At 42.2% G+C, this 22,096-nt stretch overlaps 1 protein-coding gene across 2 annotated transcripts in view; it reads right to left on the reverse strand.

Annotated features, from left to right (window-relative positions):
* The window catches only part of LOC127572339 (single-stranded DNA-binding protein 2), a 299,567-nt gene that overhangs the window by 75,029 nt on the left and 202,442 nt on the right, over positions 1-22,096 (reverse strand). Inside the window, exon 5 of one of the 2 annotated variants that reach the window (XM_052019480.1) lies at positions 4,258-4,347. The exons of the other annotated variant lie outside the window; for it this stretch is intronic. Coding sequence (XP_051875440.1) covers positions 4,258-4,347 — 90 coding nt within the window. The remainder of the gene's footprint in view (positions 1-4,257; positions 4,348-22,096) is intronic. 2 annotated transcript variants of the gene reach the window in all.

The raw sequence follows: 22,096 nt of genomic DNA on the forward strand, positions 1-22,096 counted from the left end.
TCTAAATCTGTGAAACAAGACCTTCTGCATCAGGCTCTGTGTACTGAGAACCCCCTGCTGATTTTCTCTGGAGTATGTGCATGTGTAGGTAGGTAATTCAGCATGTCCTTGTGCAGGGCTGATTCGGGAAGCTCTTAGTACAAACCCCGAGGGAATCTTATTCAGTGCAGGTCATCTTGACCTGCAACAAATGCAACCTATATAAGTGTTTTAAATAAACAAAGGTCTTCTGTCAAATTTTGAATATTCTGTTTTTAAATAATTCATTGAGCGTGAATGAGATTGGTTATACACTACAGCTTTCCTTCTTTCCTTTTCCATTAGTAATAACAATAATGTATAATACTTCAAGTTGCCATTTTATTCCAACACCTAATTCAATTGCTGCAGAATGATTGGCATGGATTCAGGTGTTTTTTGCTGAACCAAAAAAAAGAGTTGTTTTCGAGAGATGCTCAGTAAGGAAATAGTAAATGGAAAGGCAAGAGAATTCATCAGCCCCAACACCACCTATCACCAACGTTCTTAGACATTTCTTCCTCCAGGCTCAGAGGCCAGCTTTCGTTTGTCCCAGGGCACACATTTCTGCCCGAATCCCACCATTTCTAGAGCAAATGAAGATGAGCCTTCTCAATTGATAGGCTATCCTTTATATTGCTGAGTGCTCAATGGGATAGCCTAACTCTATGTGTCACAGGAAAGATAAAATGCAGTTATATTTTTGACAACTTTCTTCCCTCCCTTGAAAGCACTGATAGCTCACAAGATACGGCTTCAGGGTGATGGCTGCTGTTCTATCCTTTCATCCTTAAGTGGGGCTTACTCATGTAGGATGAGGGACACTGAATCTCATCAGGCTAAGAATGGATAATAAATAGGTGGACATCTGAATGAATGAATAAAGGCCAGAAGTGCCTCTCAAAGTGCTGCTCAGCTGGATCAAGCATTTGGCATTGGAGACTGGTAGGGGTGATAATACCTAGAAGAACTGCAGTCCATAATTTGCCATCAAGGAATAAAGATCTGCACACGGAGTAACAGTGTGATAGAAATGCAGCAGCCTGGGGAATGCTTCATTTTGGGGGTCTAGATGGTGGGGGGGGGGAATGGCAGATAGGCATTTTTGTAATCATCAAGTTGAGTCATGCATGGTAGATTGCCTTCATTACGCTAGAGTAACAAACATCATGGAGAGGATTCAAAAGATTCTACAGGGTGAATGGTAGGGAGCCAGAAGTCATGGCATACACAACAACAAGTCTTAGAATCAGACTTCCAGGAGCGAGTGAGGAAATGCAAAAGTTGGCTGCCAATAATGGATACCTCTTAATCTTGGCCTGATACCATCCCATCCTACTTTGTACACCGACCCCAATTTACTCTACAGATTTCTCCTCACTTTCCCCATTGATAATTTAAACTTTAAGATATGATGATCACTGTTCAAGTAGCCTACTTGACCCACTCATACCGAAGTAGATTCAGCAGTGCCTCCTTCCTGCCTGGATTGAAATGTACTGATCAATGAAGTTTCCTTAACACATTTCAGAAATTTGTTCAGTTCTTTGCCCTTTAATATTATTGCAGCAATTGAAGTTCCTTGCTCTACACTTCTTGCACGTCTCCATATTTTCCCTGCACATGTATTCTTCTGTTTCCCTTTCTACTTTTGGTCCAGAGACTGCCCTTAGTAGCTCGACAGTTCCCTTCCTGATACCAGACTTAGTCTGTTGCTGTCCTCCTCACTGTTTACCACGTAGACCAAGAAGCCACAGATAAGCCTGCAGAATGAGCAGAGAAGTGCGAAGTGATACATTTAGCAGAAAGAACAACAATGCATAGGGTGTTCCAGATACAAGTGCATTAATCTTTGCAAGTAACAGGACATGGCGAAGGAGTCATTAGTAAAGCATATGGATCTTGGACTGTGCGCACAATAGGGAGGTCGTGATTACTGTGATAAAACACTGGTTAGATCACAACTGGAGTTCCAGGGGTAAGGGATCTCAGCTATAAGGATATACCTGACAACTTTTCTAACCTTTTTTTGGAGTACAAAAATTGATTAAAAACTGTAAATATCCAAGTCTGCTGCTGAGCGACTTTGAACAAAACGAGCAGTATTGAAGTGTAGCAGTTGGTCTGAGTCCAGAAAGATCCAACTAAGCAACACCTATTGCTGGGCCTGGAAGCAAAGTCTGTTTTAAACTGGGCTTATTCCCTTCAGAAGAAAGAGAGTTTGAGAGGAGATTTAACAGGAAGCCGAGAAGACTGTGGCAGGTTTAGATAGATTAAATTGAGAGCTGCGCTTGAGTGGATGAACCAAGGACACAGCTTCAGTGGTGATGAGAGGAAAAACTCCCTTGTTATGCAGAGTAGTTATGATCTGGAACTCACAACCTGTTAGAGTGGTGAAAACAGTCAATTAAAATTTCAAATGTGAATTAAATAGGTGATTGAGGGAAGTAATTTGTAGGTTTATAGGGAAAGTAGTAGGGGAATGGGACTGACGGGACTGGTCAACAAATAGCAGGGATGGACTCAATAAACGGAATGGTCTCCTCCTGGGCTATACCAGTCTATCATTCTTCTTAATCAATCAGTTTAACTAGAGAAACCAAGGACTGCAGATGCTAGAATCTAGATGAATAACATTCTGATGCTGGAGGAACTCAGCAGGCCAGGCAGCATCCGTGGAGAAAAGCAAGCAGTCAATGTTTTGGGTCGCACAGTCAATATGGATCATTATTTACTGATAAGGAATAGGAACCACGGTTGAGTTTTCTTATTAATCCAATAGGACTTCCATAACATCTGCAGTGTTAGCCTGAATAGCTAAGCTAAGTCAGCAATAAGGCAACCTGGAAACATTTGTGGTTAACGTGGCTCAGAGACGGGAATTATAAAGGATATCTCGATTTTTTTGTAAAGAAGAAAGCTTAATGGGCTTTAAATATCCTATGAACATATCCGCCCAGAAATTTGATCAAAAGAACAAATGAAATACATGCAGAAAAAAAAGTCAGCCCCTTACGCCTGCTATATCTTTCACTTCAGCACCATTTCTCTGCACGAACCCCAATCCCCTTCTACCTTCCCAATTGCCGCCCTCGACAATTTCCCCCTCCCCACCCCTGACACTGTTTTTCTCTAAAGATGGGCCGATTCCAGGTGCCAATCTTTGTCAGATCCTGATCGTTGGGACAGGCTCACTCCTGCCCCAATCCACTAGTCTGACAACAATCATATGCATCTCTTCCTTACATTCATCTCATAAAGTCATTTGGATCCATTAAATTTGTCGGCTGTTGTGTGTGCATGAGTTTTAACACAAATTTCTCTCATAGAATGGCACATGCCAGTGTTTAGCCAATACATGAAGCCATGTTCAGTTAAAATTTGCAGTACCATCTAGATGCACTCTAATCAATGTGCGCATAAGCGTTACAAAGCTTGGAAAATTATTTTTTTATTTACTGCAGTGGAATTGTGGATACAGCTCAGCACATCATGGAAACCAGCCTCCCCTCCATGGACTCTGTCTACACTTCTCGCTGCCTCAGTAAAGCAGCCAGCGTAATCAAAGACCCCACCCACCCCGGACATTCTCTCTTCTCCCCCCTCCCATCAGGCGGAAGATACAAAAGCCTGAAGGCACGTACCACTAGGTTCAAGGACAACTTCTATACCGCTGTTATAAGACTACTAAACGGTTCTCTAGTACAATAAGATGAACTCTTGACCTCACAATCTACCTTATGACCTTGCACCTTATTGTCTACCTGCACTGCACTTTCTCTGTAACTGTAACACTTTATTCTGCATTCTGTATTGTTTTACCTTGTACTACCTCAATGCACTGTTGTAATCAAATGATCTGTATGAACGGTGTGCAAGACAAGTTTTTCACTGTACCTCGGTACATGTGACAATAATAAACCAATTTACCAATTTAATGTCTATCAATTCTTTCCCTTCAAATTAGGGCATCCAGTCCTTTAAATGGAAAAATAATACATATGTGTAATTATCAGCAATATCAGAAGTATAATTTAATGTGGTTGTGCTTTAATTTAAATGTTCTATAAATCCACACAGATTCATGCATTTAATCCTGAGTTCGAGTCCACCGTCTGCTTCAAGTGGATTATAATCTTCGGTGGTAACTTAGAGGGATTCAGCATGTCCCTTATTCTTATTTGGAAACCATCAAGTCATTTTTAAAAGCCTTCTCCTACTGCTTATGTCTCTGATTACCTGAAAGAATCCCGGTGGTACCGGGCCTACTGGCATTCCGTCTCCCGGAGGAATGTTTCCTAGTACTGGACTGGGAGCTGCCGCTGCACTCTGTAAAGAAAGGCAACTCCTGTGTCATTACATCCTGTAACAAGGAACTGGCATACTTCCTAAGTGTAAAGAATAAAATAACACATGCTCTGAATCAATTAAACTCATGACAAAAACAAATCTAAATATATCTTTATGTGTAGCAAGTGTTTACATAAGCATACCAAAATCATAAAACCATAACAATATTTAAAAATCTAACTGCTTATTTGAAAGACAGGCCAATCTTCTCTAATAGCAAATGGCTGGTTTAGCTGACAATCATAGCTAAATAAATCATGTATTAAATGTGCACATCTACCCATTTTTCCAGATACTACATTCCAACAATTGCCACAAAATAACATTGTTAGTTGCACAATGCAATCACTGGGGATGGGTCAGACAGGTGGAGGGGAAAGAGCCTTTTTAGGGATCTGTGGTTGGTATGTTATCCAGATCTGTACAGAACTGGAGTTGAAGGCAAAGATGCTTCCTGAAAAACATCAACTTTTTAAAGTTACTGTTTTTGAGTTAAAACAATATTTTGGACTTTCATTATGTTTTGACAGATGTATAATTTAACAGCCATCTAGTTAGAATTTTAACCCAATGATTTAGTTTAGAAGAATCAGGAAAAGTCAGAGGAGGAAGAAATGAGTTGAGTGGGGCAGGTGGGGCATGATTGATGATGAATAGAATCGTGCAGGTCAATGTACCAACAGTCCAAACTTTTTAGCAACAATTCTGGATATCAAAATCAGACTTAAACTTGTAATGATTCAAAACACAAGAAGCAATGAAGTGAATGGATGAAAATATATATGATTTCAATATATTATTTAACTGGGCAAGCAATGAGAAAAATGAAGTGTAACACAGGAACGTAAAATGAAGTACACAAGGAGATACTGTGATATACTTTATAATGACTGGAACTGAATCATTATATTGAAACAGAGTGATTCGGAAGTAACAAAATACTCAATTATTTCAATGTTTAAATAATACAGCAATGAAACTAAAAATCCAACAGATAAAATAATGATAGTACAATAGGATGGACTCTTGACCTCACAATCTATCTCGTTATGAACCTTGTACCTTATTGTCTGCCTGCACTGCACTTTCTCTGTAGCTGTGACACTTTATTCTGCATCCTGTTATTGTTTTCCCTTGTACTACCTCAATGCGCTGTGTAATGAATTAATCTGAATGAACAGATGCAAGTTTTTCGCTACACCTCAGTACATGTGACAATAATAAACCAATTTCAGTTTCAATTTCAAATATGTGCTGCTGAGGAAGCAGAGGAAAAAGGAGAAAAGGTAAATTGAATCCCTTCCCATTTTTATGCATTCAAGTTACGGATGCAAAGATAATGTTGTATGTAGCAGCTTCAGAGGCAGCAAACATGCCTTTTCTCTTTCCTTCTCCAGAATCATGCCTAAGGAATAAAAACAGAAAATCCTAAAAAAAATTCAGCAGGTCAGGCGTCACCCTGTGGAAACGGAGACAGAGTTAATGTTTCAGATCAAAGGCCCTGCGTCAGAACTCAGAAAGAGAGAAAAACAAGCTGGTTAAGTTGCAGAGAAGATGAAGGGATGGATGAATGGGACAAAGGGAGCATCTCTAACAAGGTGAGGCCAGGGTTGCCATGGGGATAAGTTGCAGAGGTCTTCCTATTAATGGGTGAATGGAGACATTTAGAAAGTGATAACGTAAACAGAGTATAATATGTTGCACAATGCGGGAGTGTGGGACAATCCCAGGTCAGGCTGTGCAAATGGAGAGAGAAGACCTGAGCCAATATCATAAATAGATAATTTACAGCAGAGGTGGTACAGATTGATACAGAGAAAGTGAGTTACCTAAACTTGTTGAATTCTATAGAGTCCAAAGGATGTATTAACGCTCAGATAGATGTTCCTCAAGCTTTCATTATAGAAGTGCACAGGTCCACAGATAGATAGGTCAGGGAGGGAGTGGAATGGATAGGTGGCTGGCAAGTGAAAGGTCAGGGTGAGCTCTTAGACACATCACTGTAACCCTCCACCAAACATCAAACCATTGTTTCCGAGTCTGCCTCAGGAGATCTTCCCTCCACAGCTTCCAACTCCTAGTCTTCCAGCCCCACACAGCCCACTACCTCCTCCACACAGGCAGGATTGGCCAGGCAGACCCATTCTTTCTGCTGCTCTAGCCCCACTGAACTTATTTCTTCTTACCTTGACTCCATCCTTTCTCTCCTGCTCCATTCCCTTCCCACCGACATTCATGGTGCCACTGGTACTTTTCACCACCTCAACAGTTTGCAGTTTCCTGGTCCCAACCTGTTCATCTTTACCATGGATATGCATTCCCACTATACCTCCATCCCAAATCACAATGGTCCAAGGCCCCTTTGCTTCTTCCTTGAACAGAGGCCCAACCAGTTCCCCTCCACAACAGACTAATTTGCTTGCCTGAACTCATCTGACACTGAACAGATTCTCCTTGAACCCACTCACATTCTAAAAATCAAAGGTGTAGCTCTGGGAACTCATCGGGGGGGCAAACTACTCCCATCTTCTTGTGGGATTGAAGGAACAGTCTTCGTTTTGTCCTAACTGAGCACCCTCCTTCAACTCCTTTCTGCTGCATTAGTGCTGTTCCTACATTGGTACAGAAGCATCATCACTTACATGCCTAATTCCACCCTGCCCTCTCCTTCACATGGTCCACCTCTGACTCTTCCCTTCCTAGATCTTCCTATCTCCCTCTTCAAACATCGATCTCCAGATTTCCAAAGCTATCATGACCACCTTTCCTCCCACCCTGCCTCCATTCTCCTGTCTCCTCCACCTCTGCCGTATTTGCTCCAGTGACAAGACTTTCCATACAGGCACCTCTGAGATGTGACCTTTCTTCCTCAAGTGTGGCTTTCCACATTTAATGGATTATCCTTTGCAATTTCCGCTAGCTCAACACGATTCCACCACCAGACACATATTTCCATTTCCTTCCCTTTGTAACTCTTCTGTCTCCACCAGCTACTCCTTTTCTGGCAGCTCTCTCTTTTGCAATTGCAGGAGATGCAACACATTTCTTCCCTTCCGACCATCAGGAATCCAAACGGTCTTTCCAGATGCAGTCACAATTCACTTCAGTCTCGCAATGTGCTCTTGTCTACATTGGATAAACCAAACACAAGAATAGGAGACTGCTTTGTGCTTCCTGCCACTTTAGTTATCCATCCTGCTCTCACTCTGACCTACATGTCTGTGGTCTCTGACACTTCTATAAGTACATGTTTGAGGAACAGTACCTCATCTTCCATCTGGCCATGTTGCAACCTTCCAGACTACAACGTTAGGTAACTTGACTTCTCTGCCTGTATCAGAATGAGCCATTTCTACCATACATCATCCATCCGTGACATTGACCCAGGTTTTCTTCCTCCATTAGCACAGATTGACCTGCTAGGTGCTTCTTGCAGCTCTGCATTTTACAACATTTTACACTTCTTTGTTTGTATTATCACATTCTAACTATCCTATTAACCCATTGACTGAAAGACCTGTACAACTAATCCCCATGACAACCCTGGCCCCATCCTATTACAGGTGTTCTATCCATCCCTCCCCTCACTTTTGCTGCAATGTAAAACCAACCCGTGTTCCTTTCTTTCCTAGTTCTGACAAGAAAGAAATGTTGACTGTTTCTCTTCCCACAGAGGCTGCTTGACCTGCTGAGTGTTTCCAGCATTTTCAGTTTTTATTTCAGATTACCAGCAACTGCATATTTTTTTTTTACGTTCACGTCCAAAGAACAGACCAAGTCTCAAATGCAAATATTAATGGATATTTAACTATGGGAGACATTGCCACCACGTATTGTCCTGATCTTAACCAACATCTACTAATGAAGTAGGAAATACTGGATAGGAATCAAAAGCAGGAATCCAATTAATTTTGGCCTCCCAAACTAAGACTGGTATTTGCTGTATCAACCAGGATCTCCCGGTGGCCAGCCATTTTAATTCCGCGCCCATGGCCACACTGACATGTCTGTCCACGGGCAAGTTGAGGCTAGATGCAGATTAGATGAACAGCACCTCATATTCCACCTTGGTAGTCTCCAACCTAATGGCATGAGCATTGATTTCTCTAACTTCCGGTAACCACTCCCCTCTGTCCCCCCTTTGTTTTCCCTTATCCCACTGGCCCCATCACCCCTTCTCTTCGCACCCCCCCCCCCCCAAATCTGCACATGACCCACACATTCCTCCCTCCAGTTTCCCTTCCTCACCTTCCCTTTATTCCATGGTCCACTGTTCTCTCCCATCAGATTCCATACAGACTCTCTTGTCTCTCCAAGACTGGCATCTTTATCCTTACTCTATTAAACAACCAAGTCTAGGCTAATCTTCACATCATGGTTTAAATAATTACAGGATAAAGTTACTGAGGTGCACAGGGTTTTTACAAACTTTAATGAATATGCCAGATCCCAGAGCTGATCAAGTTGAAGCTTTTTTTCCTCCTAATTGATATGCTGCACTGAAAATGGAGAACCCAACATTCTCATTCCCAGTGGAATGAAATGGAAAGCACAGGAAGGTAGGAATGGAAGGAGTAAAAGCAAGGCTGAGAGCTCAACTGGGTGATGATCGGTTTACCTTCAGCTGCTCTAAGATAGAGAATACAGGATAAGGAACAAAAGCCGGGATATATGTGCAGTCACAAACAATCTGCTGGGGGAACTCAGTGGGTCGAGCAGCATCTATGGAGGGAAAGGAATTGTCGACGTTTCAGTTTGAAACCATGCATCAGGGCTGAGAGTGGAGAGGGAAGATAGCCAGTATAAAGTGGAGGGTGCGGGTGAGTGGTGATACAGGGGCCAGAGATACATGCACAGTACCTTTGCCTTTACTCTGGAAAGCAACTAAGGAAGCAGTCTTCGAACTACCAGCCACCAGATATTTTTTTAATTCATCTTATGGAACATGCACAGTGCAAGGTGAACAGTTATCACTGGCACTTAGAGAAGAATAGTATAGTCTCAGGATAAGGGGTCAGCTGCTTAGAACTGACTTGTGTAGAAAATTGTTAATGCAAAAGAAAGCAAATCATTTGAATTCTGTATCTCAGATGGCTGTGGATAATCAGGCATTAAGTGTATTCAAGGCAGATAACAGATTTCTGCACCCCACTGGAGTGGGGACTGTGTGTGATCAGGTGTGAGAGGATTCCAAATGGCAGCGCACACTTCAGGGGCCACATGCTGTACTTCTTCCTCCACAAACACGTCCAGCTCCCCTCACAACTGGATGGCAGAAGATTGTAGAGCTTTGATCTGATTTGTTGTTGTGGGAATCGCTTAGCTTGGCATACAGAACACTGTTTCCGTGTCATTCTGGGTTATAGATTTACTCAGCTGGCACTAAATTTTTAGCTAAAGCTGGTGGTGTGTCTGACATACTCAGCTACACTCCTCACAGAACCAGGATTGGTACCCAGGTTTGATGGTAACGATGGAACAATGACGTGCCAAGCTGGGAAGTGACATCATGGTGGAACACATCTTCGTTGCTGCTGATGGCTTAACAGTGGCTCATCCATTCCCAGTTTGGAAATGCTGCATCTTTCCCAAATCTAGCTCATTCGCCACAAATGATAATGCACCAGTACACAAGGACCACACTTCGTCAGTGCGACAACTTCACAGTGATCACTCTTATCAATACCACCACGGTCCAATGTAGGAGCAGAAGCTGGACTGGGTCATTCAGCCCCTTTTCCACCGTTCGTGATCCTTTACCTCAACACCATAAAAAGAGACCATTCGATCCATCCTGTCTATGTCAGCTCTCACAGCAATCCCATTCCCCAGTTACTTCCCTGCCGCCTATTCTCTCTGACATGCCTATTACGTTACCAACCAGCACACCTTTGGGACACAGCAGGAAACAGGAATAGCGGGGATAAGCCCACGCAGTCGAGGGGGAATGTGCAAACTGCCTCTGAGCTTCAGCAACCCAGATTAGGATCGAGTTTGAGTTGCTGGAGTCACAAGGCAGCAGCACCACCTGTAGCATCACCACACTGCCTTTTTGTTCTAAACTCTCAATCTGATGTGACAATCACCGATGGTATCAACACCTACTCTATCTAAATATCTATCAGTCTGATGAGGACAAATATACCCGCTGTATTGGTTTTCTCACCAAGAGCCATGGAGCCAGTTTGGATGCTATGTTGTTCACAATGGTCACGGTGCTGGTGGTACTGAGCCACTTCTTGGAGTTGAATATTGAAGTTTCTGGAGCCACTATCATCTGCCAGTCTACCACAATGCTGCTAACCCTGGCGAATGTGGAGGAGGAACCTGGGACATTGGCTGCAAAGATGACTCTATGAGGACAACAATATCTGGTTAGTGCTTGGCCATCTATAGGACAGTTCTTGCAATGTTGTTAGGAAAACTCTGCAGGATCTACTACACTTTGCTGTGTCTGAAACCAATGCCTAGGTCAACCTCATTCAGCCAATCCAGTTTTGTTGCAATGGTTTGCTAAATACAAGTGGCTTCCTATATCATTTCAGAAGGCAGGTAAGAGTCACCTCCCTTGCATACGAGGGGTTGTAGAAGTCTTAGTATTTTTTTTTGTTCATCATAGAAGCATTTGCCATCTGTTTCCTGACTACTGCAATTTCTCTCCCCGAGGCCTATTTACGTAAAATGAATGCAAGAAGCTTTCACAGCTCATCATCTATCTCACAGCATTTAGGCCTGGTGTGGCGGAGCAGTGCTTCTGTGCTTGCTGATAACAGGCTGCTTAACTCTTCCATGATTTGGATTTGGGCTCTTTCAGCATTCTCTGACTGGCAATTGCCATATCAATTCAATGTTTAAAAACACTAACATTTCCAAAAACAAAACTTCATAGACATTATGATTCCCATCATTGGGAAGGACTTATTATTTTATAATTAATGTAGCATTAAGATGATTGTTACTTAGCTGGTGAATAAAGAAAGTAGAATACATGAAGAGAAGGTATGGCCTGTGATCTATTTCTAAGTTATGAAACAGTTTGCAAGTAATAACTTCTCTGGTGATAGACAGCAAAAGCATCAGGAAGTAAAGAGAATACACAAAGGCTCTCTCATAATTGAAATCAAGTTTGCACTGCAATTTCATGTTATAAGATGTTTTATTTTAGTTAATATTGCTTAAATACAAAGACAGCTGCACATTCATTCTCTATTAGTTTTCATTAAAAATTGTACTATAAACAGCTTGTGAGATCACATGATTTAAATGGATGAGAAAGGCAACTGTACCCGTCCTGAGCTCACCCAGCAGGACAGCTCAATGGTTTCGGGCTACCTCCATCATCAATCACACCCCTACCCACACCCAATCCTCACCGAATCCCACAGCGGCCATGGCAGTATTTTGAAGTACTATTTCTAACAGGACTCCAGTGCTTTAAATTGTGCTATACTCTGAGAAATCTATGACATCTATGCAATGCCCATTACAATAACACTGTTATTTTCATAGTATTTTAAAATGCAAAAATGTTCCAAGGTAAAAGTCATGGAGTTTGTTATCTACGTGGTAGGTTTCTAATTTTCAATTAAGTTTTACCGTCAATTGATATTGTACCACATAGCATTTGGACCAAGAGCACTTGCTAGCTTTATCTCATGGAAAATCTGGATATTTTTGGCCAGAAAGCCTTTAGGATGAGGACAAAAATGTAGTAACATGCACATTAATTTTATCAATGTCTCAAACAATATTGAAAATCCACAGACATGTCTACTGTGTTGCTTGCATTAATATCCATTGCTTTTTCTTAAAACAACTTGTGCTGATGTTAATTAATCCACGTCTTCCAATACAACCATTTACATCAGCCTGTACTGTGTCCTCTCCGAGCTGTCCCACAACCAATACAACCATTCACATCAGCCTGTACTGTGTCCTCTCTGAGCTGACCCACAACCAATACAACCATTCACATCAGCTTGTACTGTGTCCTCTTCGAGCTGACCCACAACCAGCTTTAGGTTGATAGGTCTACACTGCCGATGTTCTCTTCCCTTACAGGCTGCTCATACCCATTTCAACTGCTCTTTATATTTTGGAATCTAACAGCCATACGATGAAAATCTTAGGCGAACTCTTCCTTTCCCCGGGCCACATGTGGCCCTGTACTTTGTTTCAGACATGGCTTCCACCGGATGTTCAGCCAAACACTACACCCAGTCCCCTGGCCTTGCTCTGTCAATAGCCAGCTCGAGCAGGTGACACCCCACCAGTCCTCACTTGCACTGCCAAGACCCCAACTGACTCTCTGACTGGGCAGGGGATGGATTGTTGCACATCTTGGAACCACCTCAGCGCAGTAAGTGCTGCTTGGCTACAGGGCATGCTGGGAACTACAGTCAAAAAGTTAAACTCAAATTAGGCAGAGGGCAGGTTGGTTTGTGAGAAAAGATTTCAGCATCACTCTGCCTCATGAATAGGCTGTAACAATTAATAATAGTGAAGTCCCACCAGAAATACTGATCCTGAAGAGGCGGGAAGTGGGTTGGAAGGTGGGGGGTGGGGGGAAGGGGAGAGAAGAGACAGACGGACAGACCGACAGGATGGGCAAGTGAAAAAAGGCTGGTTGGGGCACTCATCAACTCCAGCCTTCCTGACGACTCAACCCCCTGCAATTCATCTACCGATGATCCAGGTCCACGGTGGGTGCATTTCCCTGGCCCTTCACTCTTCTCCGGAACATCTGGGTAACAAAGACTCCTATTTATTGATGATAGCTCTGCCTTCAACACCATAATTCCAAGCAAGCTCATCTGCAGACTCCTAGACCTAGGACTCTGCATCCCCCTCTGCAACTGAATCTTCAACTTCCTGACTAACAGACTGTAATCAACAAGGATAGGCAACAACATCTCTTCCATGATTATCCTCAACATTGGTGCCCTGCAAGGCTGCGTCCTCAGCCCCCTACTCTACTCCCTATTCAGTCACGACCGTGTGGCCAAATTCTGCTCCATTTCCATTACAAGTTTGCAGATGACACCACCATAGTGGGCTGGATCTCAAAAAATGACAAGCTAGAGTACAGGAAAGAGATAGAGCACCTAGTGGCCTGGTGTCAAGACACAACCACCTCTCCCTCAATATCAGCAAAAGGAGCTGGTCACTGATTTCAGGAAGTGGGTGGAGTACACTTCCCTGTCTGTTTCAATGGCGCTGAGGTGGAGATGGTCGAGAGCTTCAGTGTGGTTCAGCCACATTGAAGCTACGGCCAAGAAAGCACACCAACACCTCTACTTCCTCAAAAGGCTAAATGCACGACCGCGCTGACTCTTAACTAAATTTTTTACAGATGCATCACAGAAAGCATCCTATCCAGATACATCACAGCTTGGCATGGCAACTGCTCTGCCCAAGACAGCAAGAAATTGCAAAGTATTGTGAACACAGCTCAGTCCATCACGCAAACCAGCCTCCCCTCACTGACTCTGTTGACACTTCCTGCTGTCTCGGGAAAACAGCCACAATAATCAAGGACCCCTCCCACCCCGGTCATTCTCTCTTCTCCCCTTTCTCTTTGGGCAGAAGATACACAAGCTTGAAAGCACGTACCACCAGACTCAGGGGGAGCATCGATCCTGCTGTTATCAAACTCTTGAATGGACCTCTTATATGCTAAAGATGAATTCTTGATCTCCCAATCTATCTCATTATGGTCCTTGCATTTTACTTGTTTATCTGCACTGCACTTTATCTACTACACTATATTCTGCATTCTGTTTTCTTATCCTACCCCAATGTACTTATACATGGCATGATCTACATGGATGGCAAGCAAACTAAAGTTTTCCCACTGTATCTTGGTACGTGTAATGATAATAAACCAATGAAGGAAAGGGCAGATGGGGGAAAGGGGAGAGTGTGGCAGAGAGGAGAGAGGTGAGAGAAGGGAGACATGCACAGACCTCGGTTCTAGCAGGCACTCCTTTAATTTAAAGCTGCAGTCAGTCTGATCTGCTTCCTGATCTTCAGCCACTGCACGACAGCAACACTCCTTTTCACCATCTCTCTCTTTCTTTCTGACACTCCCCTCTTCTCTCCCCTTTCCCTTTCTCCTCTCTTTCCTTTCCCCCAACTCTTTCACCATCTCTCCTGCGCAGTCTCACTGTTTTCCTTTTTCACTGTTAAATCACAATTAATTATAACAGTTTAAAAAAAGGTTCTACAGCCCTGATTATACTGCTATAATGTTATAAGATGTCGACAGCATTACATTATGCTACACTTAAAATAGTGAACATGTCAATGACCGCAGCAAATGATTAAAGATTGTAGATTTCAGTTATTTAACTAATTTTTTTTAACTAAACACAATAATCTTGTGTTACTGTTAAATTTCAAGATTTTTGAGTCACAGCTGGAGTCCTTGACACTTTGAAAGGTCTCGTTGCTGGCTTCAATAAGATTCACTGGTATGTCTTTGTTTTCCTTTTTGAATGGAAGAATTAAAATGCCATCAATCCAATACCCTGGTGCAACACAGAGTATAAAATTGAACCCAATCACTCGCAAAGAATTTGTATTTTAGCAAGAAAAACAACTTTGAGATGGATATAGGAAAAAATGTGCAGGTACAAGAAATGGGCACTTTTGCACTGTTTTCATCAGTAGTGTGCCCATTGAACACATTTCCAGTTTGTGTCATGTCTTTTGCTGTAACAGCTTCACTATTTCATGATACCACTTTGTTACCTATCAGCAATTCATCCAATTCACCAGTACCATGGAACATCTATCACCCATGTTACAATCATTAACATTTGGCAGGAAAGAAAACCGTAGCAATTTGAGGACCTTGCTTGTTTTGTTGATAGGAACAGGTGAAGATTTGTATTATTACGCTACTATTTAAAACAAACAGCATTTATACTCAAAACAAATACTACTTTCTGCTTTTCGTTACTAATTACCTTAAAATTAATATAGCCAAGAGCTTTTAGAGACATATCAGATGTAGAATTCACAAATCATTTTTGCAAGTTTCTGAGCTTGATGCAAATTGACAGATAGTCATAGAGCAACACAGCACAGACATAGGCCTTTTGGCCCAACCAGTCCATGCCAACCACAGTGCCCACCCAGCTAGTCCCAATTTCCTGCCTTCAGCCCATATCCCTCCAAGCCCGCCCCGCCATGTACCTATCCAAGTGCTTCTTAAATGATACTATTGTACCTGCCTCACCCGCTTCCTCTGGCATGGCACTCACCACCCTCTGCCCCTCAGGTCCCTTTTAAATCTTTCCCCTCTCATCCTAAAGCTATGCCCCCTAGTGGGAGAACAACCATGATGTCAAACTCTTGTGATAAACAACAAGAACCAGTTCAATAATTTCTTTCATTGTTGTCAGAGCCTTGAAAATAATCTTTTCATAAATGTTCTTGAACTTCTCTTGGACAAAGCTGCAGCGTATGTGAAAGACACACTTTTACACACCTGGCCCCTTCCTATTAAATATAAAAGTTATGACAGTAAAACTTTTAAAATTATGTTCTTAAAAATTATTTGCATATCTATCAGAATTCCACCTCCTCGAATAACCCCCCTCCCTCAGCATCTGCTTTCTAGCTCCACCTCTGAAGTCCCCCACCTGCCCCAATGAATTCTTTGGTCTTGCTGATGTTGAGTGCAAGGTTGTTGTTGCGACACCACTCAACCAGCCAATCTATTTCACTCCTGTACGCCTCCTTATCACCATCTGAGATTCTGCCAACAACAGCAGTGTCATCGGCAAATTTATAGATGGCGTTTGAGCTGTGCCCAGCCACACAGTCATGAGTGTAGAGAGAGTAGAGCAGTGGGCTAAACACGCATCCTTGAGGTGCGCCTGTGTTGACTGTCAGCGAGGAGGAGATGTTACTACTGAATGAAGGGACCAAACCATTTTAACGTGAGATTAAGATGTAGAGACATAGTAAGCCCATGGTTAAGTTGAGCTGGTTGGGACTAGGAAGTGTCAAAGTGGCAGGGCACATCAGAGGTGTCACAGATGCAAGTGCAATGGGACTGCACCAGGGAAGAAAGGAGGTAGAAAGGGACAAGTTCAGTGGACCAAGAGCAGGCTGGAACAACAAGTCTGCCCGGAAAGTCCTGCTTGTGGACTTGGGCAGGAAGGAAACCTGGCTGTGTAGGTTTGGGGGATGATAAAGCTGGAGGTTGTGGAGGACGATCTCACAAGGAAATAGGGCTGGTAGCCGTCTGGAAGATGGTGGCCTTGTGTCCTTTGGTGGGGCACGGTCCAGAGGAAGGTTTGAAGAAATATTGGAGGGCTGATGTTTGACCTCTGTGTGATAGAGGTCAATTCATCAAACCACATCAGCACCACCTTTGTCAACAGGTTTGGTCGCAATACAAGGTTTGCCATCAGCGAGTAGAGTGCTGGTGGTTCAGTCAGAGGTAAGTTAGGAGGAGTAAGGTGTGTGGAAAAATTGAGACGGTCATTGTCTCACTGGCAGTTATCGATGAACAGATCTAGAGAAAGGAGAAGGCGCGAAAGTGGGGTCCAGGCTGATCAGGAATTCTGGAGATGGGAAAAAAAGTCCACATTTTACGATGAAGACTCATGACCAAAGAAATGGAGGCAGAGGAAGAAGAGCTCAGAATTCATTAAGACAAGAAAGTAGGGGATGAAGCGGAGGTCTTTGCTAAGGACTGATCATTTGGGATCAGTTAAAGGAATATCAGAAAAGATAGCGCAAACATGGCAGGAAGTGGAACTGAGGTATTTCAATACACACAAAATGCAGGAGGAACTCAAGCAGATCAGGCAGCATCTGTGGAGAGAAATAAACAGTTGATGTTTCTGGTCGAGACCCGTCCTGATGAAATATCTTGTGTCTGGGGTATTTCAATGCAACTTTAAGCACTAAGATATCAACATAGCCTGATTCCTGATCACCAGCAGAGAAAATTGCACTGCTCTACTGCTGCACCAGCATCAAGTATTTACTATGGTGATCTTTCTCACACTCTTCTATAATTATATCCAACTGATGCACAACTAGGATCGCATTCTGTTAACTTAACCATTTAAGTCAAAGCCACAATTCCAGGCCCTGTTAGAAAATAACAACGAAAGAGGGTGACAAAACACACAACTGTAATGTAACGTTTCTTTCAGGCCTGCCTTCACAGTGATATTTTCATTGTACTATTTTCATCATGTCTGAATTTGGAAGTGTGACTATATAAGGCTCTTCAAGACTCAAGGCCAGAGAACTCCTGTTGCTCTGGAATGGAGATGGAATTGTTGACAGTTTAATTTCAATATTCCATTGTTGGTTAAATGATGTTGATTTCCCACAAAGTCACCTGTCACAGGGATACTTATAAAAGGCTGTAACTTGAACAACTTCAGCACATGTCCCTACATTACAGTGCTGGTCACATTTCAAAAGTACTTCATTATTATTGTTTTGAGGTGTCAAAAGGAACTTCAAGGTCTTTCTTCTGTGAAAAATATAAACATTTTGGAATTCCAGTTTTCATGTTTTTTTACATTATAGATATGTATTCTTTTTGAACATATTTAAACGTTAAATAGAAATCTATAGCAATGAAAATATAATATCACACAAGTAAATTCATGTGCAGCTGAATCATAGCGGTCTGTGTTCATCTGGTGTCAGTAGTTTACTTGGAAAAGATACTGAGGCAGACACTGGTGAATTATGATTTCTTGTTAAAGCTGTTAAACATTACATTTCTATCAATAGATCTGAAGCAAGTATTCACTATTTATCAAAATCATATCAGACAACTTTTCAAAATATTCAACAGTTCAAGCCATTAATGGAATTCATCCTTCTGTTGAAAATTAATCCATTGCAGTTTGTATTCCTCTAAACTATTTTCAACACAGGAGACATTTAAGGAATATACTAATAAGGAAAAAGAAACAACTGCCAATTTCAACCTGCTCTGCTCCCTACAGTCATTAAAATTGTGGTTCTAGTCTTGTTGCTATAAATAAAGATGCACACAAGGTTTAACTTGTGTTACGGCAGAAAACTATTAAATATTGATTTATTCACTGTGGAAGGGAGAACCATACACGTAATTGAATTATGTGTGCCCCAGAAGAGGCGCAAACATTCTCTACTGTGCACCACTATTTTACTCCGAAGTATATTTTCTATGAAAAATTATCATGTAATACTTTGACGCGGTGGTAGCACTCAAAGTTCATCAGTGGATGCAAGCTCCACTGCAGGACTTCATGTATTATTGCCTGACACTTCAGAACAGTGCTGAGGTCGTGCGGTATTGTGGAAAGTTTCACCCTTAGATATGATGTTAAATTGCAGCCCTGTCAACCTGTATATCTGGGTGTAAAAGAACCCATTATATCATTTACACAAGGCAGGGGAGCTTTCCAAGTGTTCTGTCAATATGCAATTGAGGACAGTCTGTTGACACAGACAGGAAGCAGAGAATGGCAACCCACAGGTCCTTCTCAGCTTGGCAGGCTGTGGCACCTGGGTTGCCGCAGGGATTGGTGCTTGGGCCCAAGGTATTCCCAATCTATATCAATGATTTGGTTGAGGGGACTGAACATCATATTTCCTAGTGCTGATGATACAAAACTCAGTGGGATTGTGAATAGGCCGAAGAATGTAAAGAGGATTCCAGGCGATACAGACAAGTGAATGGGGAAGAACATGACAAATAAAATGAAATGCAGAAAAATTAGGTCATCCACTTTGATGTGCTAAACACTAAAGTAGAACATTTATTTTCAAAACAGTGAGACTGGGAAATGTTGATATTTAAAGGGAGCTGTGTGCCCTTTTACTTGAGTCGCCTGAAAGTGAACATGTATGGGGAAAAGAATAAAGATAGGAGGAATGTGCAAACAATGGGTCCTGCTTGTGGATCTTGGGGAGGAGCTAGAAATGGAACGAGCAGGTTAAGGAGAGGCTGTAGAGGTAGTATCTCCTGAGGGGGAGTTCAGTGACTGTCTGGGAAACAATAACCTAATGTTCAATGGCGGAATCATGGTCCAGTGGGAGGTAAGAGGCGTCTGAGATCTGCCTTCACCTCCATGCTTATTTCCTTGGTGAGGAATCTTTAGCCAGATTATGAACCTTTTCTCCCATTTTGAGAAGTGTCATTTTATCTGGTTCCCTCCAAATGTCCTCTTACCTTCTGTAGATCTTTTCACCACCTCACCCAATTCATTAGTATTGACTGTGAGCAACTGGGACCCAACACTGATCCGTGCTGCATACCTCTATCACAGCCGAAAATGAAATGATCCCTTTTCTCCTACATTCTGTTGTGTGGCCAATAACTAATTCTCAATGCAAGTACCCCAAATACCGTCCGCACTGATTTTGTTTAATAATCTTTTGTCAAAGGCCTATTGAAAGTCTAAATATGCCACATCAACTGCTTCACCCACATATATTCTGCTTGTCACAAACTTTAAAAAACTCAACAGATCTGGCAAACATGATCTCCCTTCAATAGGCATGTTGACTCTGTCCAATCTAATTATTAGGTTCTAAGTATCCTGTTACTACTTCCTTAATAACAGGAGATACAAGAAAGATTATCCTCCCTATTCGCTATCCCCTGCCCTCTCCATCTCCCGTCACCCACACGTTCCTCCCTCCGGTTCCCCTCCCCACCTCCTTCCCCTTATTCCATGCTCCACTGTCCTCTCCTATCAGATTCCATCTTCTTCAGCCCTTTGTCACTTCCACCCATCACCTCCCAGCTTCTTACATCATTCCTATTCCCCCCCCCCACCTGGATCCACCAATCACCCGCCAGCTCTTGCTCCACCCCCTCCCCCCACTATTTCATACTGGTTTCTCCCCTCTTTCTTTCCAGTCCTGATGAAGGGTCTCGACCCGAAACGTGGTCTGTCCATTTCCCTCCATAGATGCTGCCTGACCCGCTGAGTTCATCCAGCACTTTGTGTGTTGCTCCTTAATGATATATTTCAGCTTTTTCTCTAATGTGTCTTTGACAGCATTGTGATTGAAACTTGACCTGGAGCAAAGCATGATGGCAACCAATCCTACTGACTCTGTCCAATGCTATTACAATTTTCCCTGTTACTACTTCCATAATAATAGTCAGCAGCATTTTCTTTGTAGAATGGGATGCTATCAACGAGATTGCTAATCAAATCTGAACATGGTGGAGGAACATATGTAGAGAAGAAGGGTGGTAGCAGAATGAAAAATAAACGGCCAGGACAGCTGGGCCAACAAGATTAAAATTATCCTGTCTTAGATTGGAGTTGCAGTGTAATGGATATAAAAAGCAAATTTATGGTGGGAACTGACAGTTTCTCAAAGTTGATCTGGATGCAATTCTTAAAGACTTTAGGTCGACAAACTGTCCATGAGAGATCAGAAGCAGCTAAAAGATTGAGAAAAAAATTAAATTGGTAAAACTGCTAATGTAAAGCATGTAGGTAAATTTGTCCTATGTCTGTGAATGAACTCACCACGTTGCAGCATATAATTAAGAGAGTGCATTGTGAATGGATTATTCAAAATCCAATTTAAATTTTCTACAGGGATACTTGTGGTGCTCAAGAGTCACCAAGTCAGCAATTCCAACTTTGGCTTCAGTAAGTTATAGAAGTTGTGCTGTGAGGAAAACAGTAGCCATGTTGTGAGCTTTATTTTAAAATAGAACTGCATTAATCATTGGGAAGCCAGCACACAAGCTATGGGAACATGTCTTTTTTTCCTGGAGACACAAGAGACTGCAGCTGCTGGAATCTGGAGCAACAATCTGCTGGAGGATCTCAGCAGGTTGAGCAGCATCTGTGGGAGGAAAGAAATTGTCGACGTTTTGGGTCAAAACCCTGCGTCAGGACCTGATGCTTGATCCGCTGAGTTCCTCCAGCAGATTGTTTGTTGTCTTTTTCCCTTATCTGTTGTTAGCAGTAGGGTGTGGGAGGAGCTCTTCAGAAGGTAAGTAGGTCCAGGCCTTATTCACATTACTTACAGCAGTCATTATTGATGGTGTCAGCATATACATAAAGGCAGTAGACCTGACTCAACAGTGAGGAAATATTCAATGGTGCAAAGAAGTGAATGAGAAAGCAGAGAAGCACAAGGAACTGGGGGTGCTGTATAATATAAATAACTGACACAGTTGAGTATCTTCATTGCTTTGACATGCTCCGTAGTTAAAAGCAAACCACTGCTCTCTGGATGTGACAACTAACAATACACCATTAGATATGTTGCGTACATTTCTGTTAACCTCTATATGTAGCTGTTAGACAGATCTTTTCATCAGTGTAACATTTTACACAGTTGGCAGTGCACTTCTACACATTGTGTTAATCAGAGTTTGTGTCAGGATCTTACTATCAGCAAGATAGCGTCCTGCTAGCACATAAAACTATCTTCAAGAGATGCAAAATAAGTTTATTAAAATAGAAATTCTGGAATTAGGTTCTAAAGTTAAGCCATATAGAATCTTCCAAAAAGTTTGAGAGTTTTCAGAAAATTCAGAAACATTTGGTCACAGGCATTAAAATTACCAATACATTTTACCAAAAGTAAAAATGTGCTATTCAGTTAGACTGATAAATCACACAAAATGGCATGCAATAAATACTTAGTATGTGCAGAAATAAATGCTAGAAAAAGCTGGAGAAGAAATTCTACATTTTCGTTCGACACAATGAATTAAACT

Source organism: Pristis pectinata, chromosome 7 (genome assembly GCF_009764475.1).
Source record: "Pristis pectinata isolate sPriPec2 chromosome 7, sPriPec2.1.pri, whole genome shotgun sequence".
Lineage (NCBI taxonomy): Eukaryota > Metazoa > Chordata > Chondrichthyes > Rhinopristiformes > Pristidae > Pristis > Pristis pectinata.